The sequence below is a fragment of the Staurois parvus genome, unplaced genomic scaffold, assembly GCF_062004578.1.
Source record: "Staurois parvus isolate SC_StPar_1 unplaced genomic scaffold, SC_StPar_1.0 ptg000141l, whole genome shotgun sequence".
Taxonomy (NCBI): Eukaryota; Metazoa; Chordata; class Amphibia; order Anura; family Ranidae; genus Staurois; species Staurois parvus.
This window is the reverse complement of record NW_028317937.1, coordinates 3,303,214-3,317,208: the sequence shown is the minus strand read 5'-3', so window position 1 is coordinate 3,317,208 and position 13,995 is coordinate 3,303,214. Positions and strand designations below refer to the sequence as shown.

The 13,995-nt window shown below is 41.5% G+C and overlaps 1 protein-coding gene across 1 annotated transcript in view; it reads right to left on the bottom strand.

The window, feature by feature from the left end:
* Positions 1–271: 271 nt before the first annotated feature.
* GRIN3B (glutamate ionotropic receptor NMDA type subunit 3B) overlaps positions 272–13,995 on the bottom strand; it is a 91,101-nt gene continuing 77,377 nt past the window's right edge. Inside the window, exons 7-9 of the mRNA XM_089673580.1 lie at positions 12,066–12,230; positions 4,019–4,086; positions 272–1,046 (exon numbers count right to left, since the gene is read on the bottom strand). Coding sequence (XP_089529706.1) covers positions 746–1,046; positions 4,019–4,086; positions 12,066–12,230 — 534 coding nt within the window. The 3' untranslated portion in view covers positions 272–745. The remainder of the gene's footprint in view (positions 1,047–4,018; positions 4,087–12,065; positions 12,231–13,995) is intronic.

Here is a 13,995-nt window from a genome sequence, read left to right as displayed (position 1 = left end):
TCATTTTTACCCCAATGTGTTGTAAGGTAAACAAGCAGTCTATAAAATGATCATAGAAATACCTTCAAAGCACCAGGAATGGATTACATTGCCAATAATTCATGTCAATCTCTTACAAAATTGTAATCAGAAAATATTATACTGAAAATAGACTTAATTATTCTTACCTAAACTAAATAGTGTATAGCTGTATTCTAGATATCAGAAATCTATTTCTAGATATATAGTTCTATTCTACGGACTAAATTCATCCAAGAAGCAGGTATTGATAGCTGACTATTATGGGAGATTTTCTTGAGCAGCTTGAAAAGGATTACTAAAAGTGAAAGGATTACTAAACCGCAGTTGCAGTTTTATATTGCTGTGGTGCTGTGCTATGAATTCATGAATAGCTTGCAACAATCATAAAAGATGAACTATAGAAGAGGATGCAAGAAAGTCGTACAGAATAGAAATGCAGTGAAAAATGTTTTTTACCCTAATTCAAGAACATATGAATGTGGTAGAGTAATAATATTCCATTCATTATGATTTCACATTACTAGTCCATGTACAATATTGCACCAGATAAGTATTTCTTTTTTTTGAGGATTGCATTAGTTAATTAATCTCCATGTGCCTTGGCATAAATCTTTCAGTGATGAACTGCCTGCAACTCCTCACTGGAAGAACTGAACAATTAGATTGCAAGCTCTTCGACAGAGCTTTTGTCTAGATAAATTGCATAGAGACAATGTTATTTTTATCATCTGTTCCCTTCGGCCTTCCGCTGAGTGTGATTACACGGGGGCTGGAGGATTACCATCAACTGACTTTTTCTCACCAAGGCAGCTCTTAGCTGTTCCTTCATGTCCTCTATCTTCTCTTCCAACTCCTTTAACTCTTCTTCTTTGGGGCGACAGGGTTGTCCATTCTCACAAGGACTATCTTTTGTATTCACAGTCTCTAGGTTAAAATGTACTCTTTTCTCTTGGCGAATGGTAGTCCGACCTAGATTGTTCCACACAGACTGAGGCTTTTTGTTGGCATCTTTCTGAAGGTTACAGCTACAAAAAAGAATGAAAATAAATAGCCTATGAAAGAACCAAGTGCAATAGAAGGTATTATACAGTACCACTGGTAACTCCCAAAATCGCTGAAATGATTTTGGGAGTTAGCAGCAAGCTGAGACACTACCTGGATTTGTTGCTTTGCATGTCAGAAAGGCCCAACATTTGGCCATGATAGGAGAGTTTTGGAAGCAGATATACAGTCATGGCCGAAATTGTTGGCACCCTTGATATTTCTCCAGGAAATCATGTATTTCTCACGAAACGTATTGCATTAACACATGTTTTGCTATACACATGTTTATTCCCTTTGTGTGTATTGGGACAAAACAAAAAAAGGGAGGAAAGAAAGCAAATTCGACATAATGTCACACAAACCTCCAAAAATGGGCTGGACAAAAGTATTGGCACCCTTTCACAACTGCGGATAAATAAGAATGTTACAAGCATGTGATGCTCCTGTAAACTCACCTGGGGCAAGTAACAGGTGTGGGCAATATAGAAATCACACCTGAAAGCAGATAAAAAGGAGAGACGTTCACTTAACCTTTGCATTGTGTGTCTGTCTGTGCCACACTAAGCATGGACAACAGAAAGAGGAGACGAGAACTGTCTGAGGACCTGAGAACCAAAATTGTGGCAAAATATCAACAATCTCAAGGTTACAAGTCCATCTCCAGAGAACTAGATTTGCCTTTGTCCACAGTGCGCAACATTATCAAGAAGTTTGCAACCCATGGCACTGTAGCTAATCTCCCTGGTCGTGGACGGATGAGGAAAATTGATGAAAGATTGCAACGCAGAATAGTCCGGATGGTGGATAAGCAGCCCCAAACATGTTCCAAAGACATTCAAGCTGTCCTGCAGGCTCAGGGAGCATCAGTGTCAGCGCGAACTATCCGTCGACATTTAAATGAAATGAAACGCTATGGCAGGAGACCCAGGAGGACCCCACTGCTGACACAGAGACATAAAAAAGCAAGACTACAGTTTGCCAAAATGTACTTGAGTAAGCCAAAAGCCTTCTGGGAAAACGTCTTGTGGACAGATGAGACCAAGATAGAGCTTTTCGGTAAAGCACATCATTCTACTGTTTACCGAAAACGGAATGAGGCCTACAAAGAACAAAACACAGTACCTACGGTAAAATATGGTGGAGGTTCAATGATGTTTTGGGGTTGTTTTGCTGCCTCTGGCACTGGGTGCCTTGACTGTGTGCAAGGCATCATGAAATCTGAGGATTACCAAAGGATTTTGGGTCGCACTGTAGGGCCCAGTGTCAGAAAGCTGGGTTTGCGTCCAAGATCCTGGGTCTTCCAGCAGGACAATGACCCCAAACATACGTCAAAAAGCACTCAGAAATGGATGGCAAAGAAGCGCTGGAGAGTTCTGAAGTGGCCAGCAATGAGCCCAGATCTAAATCCCATTGAACACCTGTGGAGAGATCTTAAAATTGCTGTTGGGAAAAGGTGTCCTTCCAATAAGAGAGACCTGGAGCTGTTTGCAAAGGAAGAGTGGTCCAAAATTCCGGGTGAGAGGTGTCAGAAGCTTATTGATGGTTATAGGAAGCGACTGATTTCAGTTATGTTTTCCAAAGGGTGTGCAACCAAATATTAAGTTAAGGGTGCCAATACTTTTGTCCAGCCCATTTTTGGGGTTTTGTGTGACATTATGTCATATTTGCTTTTCTGCCTCTGTTTTATATTTGTTCCAATACATACAAAGGGAATAAACATGTGTATAGCAAAACATGTGTTAATGCAATACCTTTTTTGTGTGAAATACTTGATTTTCAGGAAAAATATCAAGGGTGCCAACAATTTCGGCCATGACTGTATACAGGAGTTTCTAGCTGCATCAGTTTGCCCTCCCGACATAGTTTCTTTAAAGATTTAAAGAGGAACTGAACTCCAGATGTTGTGCTCAAAAAAGCAGGCAGAAGGTAAAAGGTCTAGTTACCAATATTTCCTTTGGTCTTCCTACAGCTGATCTTTCCCCTTTACTGACTTATCATACCTTGTTCTGCATTCTGCCTTTTTGTGGAGATGACCATCTTGGTAGAGGCAGGGTTTTACTTCTTAAAGTCAGCCTCCAGCAAATACAACAGTGACTTGCGCAGTAGTGACATCATCAAATCTCACTCCAAATCTCCTGAGACAAGCAATCAGAGACAGCAGCGCCTTAGAATTACATGACAGAAATCCATTAATGAGCCTGCAGACACCAGAGTGCTTAGGCACCCTCGCGTTATTTTTCAGGATGAATGAAAGACAAAAGCTTTTTTAAAGGTTCAACTTAAATTTACCATTTCTCGATGCTGTGAAAAATTGATAAAAAGGAAATTCTTCACTTTTTGAGTTCAGTTCCTCAACCAATCTTAAAGTACACCTCTCATGAGGTTACAAGGCTGCCATTGCCAGCCTTCTTCTGAAAATGTAGTTACCTGGCTACTTTGGTTTCAATAATATTGGGTCACAGACCTGAACGACCATACTGTAAATGATTGTCAAAATTATATTTTCATACTTGTTCCAGGTCAGAGACTTAAAAAGTACTAAAGTCAAAGCATCAGCATGAAGTTAACAAATTGCAGCCTACATTTCTCAAGTGTACTTTAGGTTTACTGGAATCACATCAGTTAAAAGAAACCTGAACGTAGACAAATGCTTACTAACATGTTCCAGATAAATTGATTGGAGTGTGAGCAAATGTAATGGCTTGGCTCAGGAAAACCTATGTTCTGTATTGCCAAGGGAGCTTGTGCAATAGTATGAACCAACATTATAGGGGCTTTATGCAAGTACAACTGTTATATTGAGGAGTAGAAATTAAAATTACACTTGAAGAACTTTAAAATTACACTTAAAGAAGCACCCATCAGCTGCTCACCCACATTATATCTGTATCGCCCAGGAAAAACAAATATGCAAGTGATACATCAAATTGACAAAGGATATGAAACAAAGTACCTTTTGTCAGGATTTGGGGTCTTCTCGTCCTGGTCTTCGAGGGTCATATTTAAAGCCCGATGGATTTTCTGTAACATATTAAAACAAGAGTATTAGTATTCACAAAAAGTTAGTACTCTTCAGGTAAGAGTAAGCTCCTTGGGAATAGAAATGGAAAAATAAAGTAACCTGAGAATTTAGAGCCTTCAGTGGAAAGACTAAAAGGTAAATTAATTATTAAACAAATTAAATAATGGATACAAGGGAAAAGGATGAAGGTCTAAAGAAAGTAAGAGTAAATGGAACTATAAAACATACTTATAATAGAAATATGTTTGATTTTTGAAGATAATAAACAGCAGGTATGCTAACAACAAAAACATGGAGATATACAGGAACAAGACCATTAACTTAACACCTGCTATGTACAAACCTTAAAAATTCAAATCTTCACACAATGGATTTGTAAGTTACAGTATATAGGCTACAAAAAAACATTTTAAAGAAAACTAGTCACACTGGCTTAAATGATTAATTAAAGGCTAAGTTCAGTTTTAAGAAAAAAAAATACAGTCACATATTTTTTCATTGCACCTGCGCTTAGTCTCATCATTGGAGGAGAGCAGGTTAAGTTCCCTGCATAGCTACAAAACTGACCACACTGTACTCATGCCTAGTGAGTTCACTTTTAATAGGAAAGCAGAGGGACTGGCAGGAATACCAGGGAGTTCACACAAAGAAAGCAATACAAATAGAGCAGGATAGCCTTTTCTGACATCCTGCTTGTTATCCTGCGGTGATTCGTTCACAACTGATCTCACCCTACTCCTACTACTTGCGAGCGTCTTCCGGGCCACAGCCATGGTGAAAATTGGTCAGAATAAAGCTCCCCCAGTGGTTGAAAGCTTGGAAAAGTATCAGACATGATGGCACTGTCCCTGCACCCACAGCCTCCTTCTCCTATGCTCTTCTGGGCTCGGACTCACAGAATGGCCTCTCTCCCTCACCTCCATTGTCGGCCTTGACCATCCATGGCTCCCAGGACAGCTCCACAAACTCCTTTACTGCATCGCTTGCTCCAGTGACAGCGAGTGAGTCTACTCCTTCTCCCTCTGAACCTACACTGACACAGATAATGGCGGCCATACAGGATTGAAGGGCTGCTTTGCTGACACAACTAGAAACGATCCAGGTTGACTGTTCCTTACTCGAAGATGATGTGCAGAATCTGAGAGAAAGAACAGGGGCTGCTGAAGAACGCATCAGCTCTCTGGAGGACATCCTTACACCCTTAACTGCCTCCGTTTGGGAGGCTTCCAGCAAGATGGAGGCACTCCGGGCAACGGTAGATAATTTGGAGAACCATTCCCCCTGGAAAAATCTGTGCTTTGTAGGCTTTTCCTGAGAAATCCGAGGGGGTATCCCCTGAATGGTTCTTGCTCAGCTGGCTGAAAGGCACCCTGGCCGCAGATGTCATTCCTCCTACCTTTACCATTGAAAGAGCACATCGTACACCACCGTGTCCTCCTCAAGCAGGAGCATCTACACGGCCATTGATAGCTCATATCCTTAAAGTGTTACTAAACCCAGGACCCTATATTCACTCTATTTGGTCTCCCACAGTACACAGAACATGGACATGCAATTATTTTAGTAAATATAAACTGCAGAATACCTTTTCTCATCAGCAGTCTTTTTTGATCATTCTATCATTGTTCAGCAGAGCACTGGTTAAAGCTTATAGGAGGAGCTTTCTTTCTGCTCCAGGAGGATGCAGAACCCCTGACCTCTGTCTGGACAGTGCTGGTTGGCCCTGTGCTGATCACATGCACTCTCCCAAGAAAAAACTTCTCTAGCAATACACACCAAATCGAGCATGTGCAGAGTGTCTCCACACATATGTCTTATCAGGAGATAAGAGGGAGACACTGGAAGAAGGGGAGGATCAGAGAAGTCAGGATCAAACAGTCTTTTTACGGCATATACAGACTAATTTTAGTGTTGTGGGTTTAGTAACACTTTAACTTTCAAGCTAAAGTGGCCATATGGGGAACTGATCTTCATTTTCCCAGATTTCTCTGCAGACATTCAACAGCAGAGGTCTTCCTTCAGCTCCGTTAAGGCCAGGCTTCGGGAACAGGATCTTTCATATGCTATGTTATACCCTGCTAAGTTGAAGGTTGTTTCTGCAGGTAAGACCCATTATTTTCACTTCCCCTAAAGATGCCTCTTCCTGGCTAGATGAGACCTTTGGTCGACCTCAGAGACCATGCCATTCATAAACCCTCAGCAACTGATACTTTTAGGGTTTCCTAATTTTTTCTCTTGTTTTTGTGTGTGGATGGACTGTTTCATCTCCTTTCTGGTGGTCAATGCTACTTGTACTCTACCCTATTACGCTGCATTGAGCTCTTCATGTGTGCCTTTTAGCCTATCCTGGTGAGAGACAGCCTTGGGAAGTTGTACTAACTAATACATGAGCTTCTTATGTTTCTTTTTGTTTTTCCTTTATTTACTCAAAAATTTACTTCCGTGGAGAGATTTTTTTCAGTGACTCTCTCTATTTTTGTTTGCACTACTGCTCCCCTACCTGTTTGTGGTGTACCCATCAAAAGGGTTTTTGACTTTGTTGGGATCTAGGCTCTCTCTGTTTGGGATGGAAGAGTAGGGTAGGTTGGGTATGGTTTACAGGCTTGTGTTTGTGTATCTCCCTTACCTTAATGTTTTTTTATGTTTCCCTTACCTCTCACTATGGACTATTCATGTACAGTACTCTCACTGGTGGATGCTTATGGTACCCTGACTCTAATATCCATATTTGATGTTTATAACTTAAATATCTCATTATGGCTGCTGCTTTAAGGGTTGTTTCCTGGATTACTAGAGGGATGAACTCACCCCAAAAACGGTCTTTGGTGTTTTCCTTTCTTAAAAAGCATAAACCGCATATTATCTTCAAGAAACCCACTTGGTGGGCCCTAAATAGCACATAAAGAAATTGGATCATCCGTACTTTTCATGCTGCCCCTCTTAATCTATAGATATTTCCATACTATTGGCTAAATCCCTTCCCTTTGAGGTCCTGCAAGTTAAAACTGACTCCTATGGTCGCTATGTCATCCTTACCTTGCAAATTGGCACTGTATGCCCCTTCCCCCTTTTCTTCAGATCTTTTATCTAGAATTTCTCTTTTAACTTTAGAACTTCCTCTGGGACCTTTAATTTAAAAACCCTGTTATGGACTTTTTAGGGGGGTGTGGTCCACAAATCCACACAGTCCACACTGGATACATGTTTATAATCCTACTGATATATGGAGATAGAGGCACCTGGATACTTGTCAATTTTCTTGCCACTCAGACTTTTCCCACACCATGTCATGTATTGACTTGGTTTTTGCTACCTTTTTAACCCTCCTTATGTTACTATTGCTTCCTTTCTTCTGAGAGGTATCTTGGACCATGCACCACATTTATTACAACTGCAGCTCCTCTTCTCTACTGGCTCTGTGCTGCGGCCTCTATATTCACCTTGGCTAGAGGATCAAGTGGTTCAAGGAGAGTGTTCTAAGAGCATTACTGAGTTTTGGAATATCAATACTGCTACTCCTGTAGCAGAATGAGAGGCCTTTAAGGCTACCCTCTGTGGCAGCTTTATGTCAATTACTGGGGTACTATGCAAAAACATTCAGTTTTGCACAGAGGAACTTGAATCAGACATGTTACAGGCCAAAGCTGACTCCACTGTGACCCCAACCTCCGACACCTATACTGCTTGGCTACATAACCGTAGGGCATATGAGCTTTGCTTCTCAGACCTCACTAAAAAGAAAAAGCACACCTCCCAAAAATTGTTTTAAACATGGTAGTAAGGCAGGCCTTCTTTTAACCTGATTAGCTCGGCCTTAGCATGCCTCTATCCCCTGTATCTGTTCTCCAGACAGCTGTCTTGGTGCCACTCCCCATTAGGTTCTGGATGCCTTCGTGTCCTTCTACTCTATATTGTATACTTCTACTGTACAGTATTCTGATACTTCACTATTTGAATATTTAGTCTGGTTTCTCTGCCATTCTTAAATCCCCGATGTAGCTGAGAGTTGGATGAGCCTATTACTCCTGATGAGATTGAGTTTGCTATCTCCCAATTACCCTCTCATAAAACGCCAGGGCTAGATGCTTTCCCAGCTGAGTGATATGCTAAATTTAAGCATCTCTTAAGCCCCTATCTGTTACAGACCTTCACTGCAGCTCTAGATACGGGTATTTTCCCCTCTCTCTATGCGTGAGGCATTAATTGTCTTTATTTTGAAGCCACAACAGGACCCACTTAACTGTGACTCTTATAGACCCATATTATTAATTAATGTTGATGTTTAGATCCTTGCAAAAGTTTTATCTAACTGCCTGAACAAGGTTGTAGTGCGTTTGATACAGAGTGATCAAGGGGGTTTTATACACAAAATGTACAGTATCCCCATGGCCACTCTCAAACTGCTAATGTTTCTCTAGACACGTGTAAGGCCCTTGATAGTGTGGAGTGGCCCTACCTGTTTCATGTCTTACAGTTATATGGATTTGGTCCTCAGATGATCACTTGGATATGGCTATTATATATAGACCTGGTTGCCAGAATTCGAGTAAATACTTCTGTATCTATTTACAGAAGAACACGCCAGTGCTGTCCATTGTCCCCACTGTTATTTGCCATAGCCATAGAGTCCCTGGCTATTCATATACAGACATCCCCTTCCATACAAGGCCTTCCTATAGGCACTATAGAAGAATGCATTTCCCTGTCTGCTGATGATATGCTCATCTTTTTAGCTGACCCTAATAAATCCTTACGTTGCCTGCTTCAAGATAATGCTGAGTTTGGCTTGTTTTCTGGCTTCTGGGTTAACTGGGACAAACCCAGTCTTTTTCCACTGGATCCAGTAACGGAACAGTCCGTTTATCTGAGTTCCCAACTCCAGGTGGTTCACTCTTTTAGATAAGTGGGGGTGTTGTGCAGCTACTCTTACATTCATATATAACAAACAATTTATGCCACCTACAGCAACGAACTAACAGTGGATGGATCTCCCTATGGTAGAGTGTATCAGCTTAAGATGGTCTTTCTGCCGAAGCTATTATGTGAGGGGAGTTCAAGTCAAACCGGGACTTTTAATTTTACAGGTATAACTATTTATATGCTACCGTGACGATACTACATGTAATAGTAAGTGGCAAGTGTGTCCTATTACTGATAGGCGAGGCACATGTCGCGGGCCAGTCCAGAGACTGGTAATCAAGATGGCAGACAATAGTGTTAGTGCGTGCATGGAACAGAGTGCGGTGATGAAGTTTATGAAAGCGTAAAACCATCGGATATCTACAGAAGACTTCAAGCACAGTACAGGGATGAGACACTCAGCCGCAGTAAGATATTTGAATGGTGTAAATGTTTCAAAGATGGCCATACGTCTCTCAGTGATGGTCCCAGCCCTGGTGGTTCCCAGCCCACAGCAGTCATTACTGTGAACATTCAGTGCATGGAACGCCTGATCCTGGATAGTCTACGCATAACCTGTTGTGTAATTGCACAAGAGACACATTTTTCTGTGGGAACGGTGAACACAATCATTGACGAAGTGAAGCATGTTGTTCTAGGATTGTTCAGGTGTACTTTCTATACTGTTACTTTCCAGGCATTAGTTAAACACTGGGATAAATGTATAAATGTATCAGGGGAGTATGTAAAAAACAATAAATGCAGTTTCTACTCCTTGAAATTTGTTCTTTTATTATATAAACTCAGAAGTCTCGGTTTGACATGAACGCCCCTCATATGTAATGGCTCCTTGTAAAATTCCGAAATCTCTAAACGAATTGATGCCATTTATATAGGGTTCCTATATGGCATCATCTCTCCCCTAGAATAGTGTTAGAGGTCCTGAAGCTACCAAGCCACTTGGCAGGTCTGGCATTTCCAAACTTTTATCTTTATTATCTGGCATTCTAGTTGGTTATTATTCATGGTTGGCTCCATCCCTCTCTAGCTAACGCCTGTTCTACTGCTGAAGTGCTATACTTTCATCATTTGAATCACTACATAATATTATCTATAGGAGAGAAGTACACCCATGTCCGGGTACTGCTATGTTATGGACCACTTTATCTCTTTTTGTTTCCATAGTAACTCAGGTCTCTACTGATTTTTGGTCCACCTCCCCTAACAATCCCCTGTGGTACAACCCTTCATTGAATGAGTTCAGTTCCTGATCCATTGTATTAGACCTTCCGAGGGATTAAATATTTATGCCATTGATATACTGCTTGGGTGTCTAAGCCCTTCTTTCAATTACTGGAAGAAGATCATCTACCCCCTTCACATTTATTTCATTATTATCAATTACACCATGCCCTGCAGGTACAGTTTGGTCACTGACTGCTACATTGTCCCTTGCTCTTATTGAGAAACTGTTGAGCTCCATACCACTAAATTGATCTCAGAATACTATGATACCCTGGTGACTGACTCTAACCCTAGATTTGCTACTGCTCAAGACTGTTCGTCATCATTAGATCTTCAGCCTACTGATGAAGACTGGTCTGAGTTCATCAATACCTATAAGGGTTATATGATCTCTTCTAGAGATAGAATAATTCAAAAACTATACTTCTGTCCTGGATGGGAACGATGTGCCCAAGGTTGCCAACTTGGATTAAGTTAATTAACGATAATCTCCTTTTATACAAACTTAACTTTGAACTTCGGAAGAAAACTTCTCTTTTTGATAAGATTTGGGGTAAGTGGGTATCTAGCTCACCTACACTGGCATCCCTTGATCAGGGATATTAGTATTCACCTTGAGAAGTTTGAAGTTCCTTGTAATACTATTCTTTACCTGTCTTGTACTACTTGCTCCTTTATTATTCTTGTATACGTGCTGTATTGGTTTAATATGGGAGGCACTTGGTACTGTTCTTTTCTCTCTTTTTTTATGCTTATTTTGTTGTAAGTGTGTACGTTTTTTTTAGTACATCTTTTGAAAATAAATATATATTTTAAAAAAGTGAGTATTTGACATGTGTATTTTTCATGCAGGATCTTCTGCTAGCTCTGCCAGGAAGAACCTACGTTGTGTTCAGAAAATATGCATATATACATGTGAATGAGCCCTAAAGCTGTCAGTGCTCACTGCATATATATGAACAAAAGACTTGGGACAATTTTCAGGCTCTAGAAGCAATAGAACACTGCAGTTTTTTATGGCTCCATTCACATTGCTGCGACTGCACTCATGCAATATCTAGCGTGACTTTGCAATGCGACTTTTATGCGAGTTTCATGCGACATTAGAGTTCATGGGACTCAAAGTCCCATCAAGGTAGCACAGGAACCTTTTTTGAAGTTGCTGCCACTTGAGTCACATGGATTAGAATGGCTGCAACTGAAATAAATGTATTTTGACTTGTATATGTGTTGTGTGTCGCAAGTCGCATGACAAGTCACAGCAATGTGAACAAGGGCTAAACCATTCAATGAGGAACTACCTATATGTTACAGGGATCCTTTCAGACTCTAAAAAAATACCAATGGCAGTTTTCAGCAGTAGAAAAAGTATTATACTCACCACTCTGGTGGCCTGTGCCTCCCATCTTACTCCATTCTATTGTTGCAAGCTTCATCAGACCTTTAGGCATTCAACACTTTCAGCAGTGTCAAGTGTGTGTTCCTTGCCTGTCCTTTGACCCCTGTGTTCCTGCTGGGTCAGGATTTAAATGATTCTTGCAGTTTAATTTTGCATATCCGTTTGTTTGAAAGGTAAGGAACAGTGTAGTAAACCCCCTTTGGCCCTCTATATTTAGCTTTTGGCTTATGTTTTGAGGGATTGAAGTGAGGTTATATATGCCTCTCTTTTTGAAGTGAAGTTATGTATGCTTGCTGTGAGGAGGGGCCAGGGGTGCCAGTGGGGGACCCGAGAAAAGGAGGATAGGGGCTGCTCTGTGCAAATCCACTGCACAGAGCAGGTAAGTATAACATGTTTATTATTTTAAAAAATGCCTTTTATATCACTTTAATTTACCTGACTAGTATGCAGCCAGTATTTGAATCTGCGACGCCTTCGGATACGAGGTATAACAAGATGGTAGACCACTCTCTCACCCAATGATGTCAGAAGTGAACCACAGAATCCAATGCAAAGAAGAACAAACAGGCCTGAAAAATGGTAAATTCCCATCTGGAGCGTCTGTAAGATATAAATACAATAGCAATAAAACAAAAACACACCTGTGAATGTGCCTGGCACCGATTACATATGAGAACCCTACAGGGGGTTATCACTGAGAGGGAGCCCCAATGAAAGCAAAGGGAGGCTGCTCCACTGAAAGCAATGGGAGGCTGCTGGCTCCGTAGCGGATCGTGGCCACTCGCATGTAATTGCTCATACAGTGATCACCTGCGATTGATTGGCCCTGGATGCAGACAGTCTGCGTCCAGGGCTGATCACTTGCAGGTGATTGCTGCATCAATGATTACATGCAAGAAGCTGCGATTAGCTACGGGAGCTAGCAGCCTCCAATTGCTTTCACTGGAGTTGCCTCCTGCAGCGAATTGCCAGGAATCCCCCACAGGGGTTCCTGCAACTAACCAGTGTTGAGCCCATTCACAGGTTGCATGCCCATATGAATAACAACACTAACTCATTTTACAGTCAGAAGGAACAAAATAAAGGGCTTCACCAAAATCTTAGCACCAAAAGGGAGGTGGTCTTTTTCAAGGGCAGTCTTTTAAAATGGTAATACACATATGAACCTCTCCACATTATCATCATTTAGTCTCAGCTTCTAACTGTCCCTCATTTGGAACAAGATACCTCTGTCCTTATCTTCTGCTCAATTGACCCTCTTTTTAATTTGATGAATAGACTTCTTTAAAGCTGAACTTCAGGTATGATCTTAATTGCATAGTTCCATTGATCGAGTTTGGACCACTCTAAGTATGTGTAGTTCTTACTTGATAGATCACTGTGGAAGTTGACAGTCACTGTAGTAGTAAATGATCTCCTGTGGTCAGTATGAACGGGGGAAACTGCTCAGTACAAGACCTGGAAGATAGCTATGTCTTTAAGATTGTACCTAGAGTTCAGCTTTAAAAATTAACCATTTACCTACAAAAAGCATGGTACTGTACTTAATGTTTCATGCAACCTCTGAATTAAGTCATTTCTTAACCTTTTCTGGAATACTTATTGTGTATCTGTTACCATACTATTTGATTTCATTATGTACCGTGTTTCCCCGAAAATAAGGCCGTGTCTTATATTAATTTTAGGTAAAAAAAAATGCACTAGGGATTATTTTCGGGTAGGTCTTATTTTTATTGACTTATTTATTTATTTATCTATTTATTTTTACTCACTTGGTGACGCTCCCTCCAACGATCTCCGCAGGATCGATCAGATCTGCGGATTGAGCATAATGGATTGGAGTCCGATCCATTATCCTCCCCAGTCCGCAGATCCGATCCTTCCTGTGGGGATCGTCGGCTTGCAACACAACTGATCTCTCCACCATCTCCACAAAAAGGTAAATTTTAAAGCTAGCCCCCTCTCTCTCTCTGGCTTCTCTCTCTCTGCCCTCTTCCCCCCCCTCCCCCCTACCTACTATATGGAGCTGCAGTGCTGTCACCAGGGTCGGGGGATTACATACTTATCTGCTGCATACTCTGCCCACCCCCATAGCACTCTGACTTCAGCACCCGTGGCAGGGATGTGGACCCGCCCCTCTGCTGAAACTCCGAGGAGGAGAGGTGTCCGAAGTGCCTGCCTCACTGTCCGTCCCCTCAATTCCTGCCTATTTCAGAAGCGGCACATACAGGGATGGACTGAGCCTCTCATGGGGCCCTGCAGTGACCCCGGGTCCTCGGGCAGTGCCCGAATGGTCAGTCCGCCCCTGGTGGAGGTAGGTCTTATTTTTGGGGGAGGGCTTATATTAGCGGTACGTCAAAAAGTA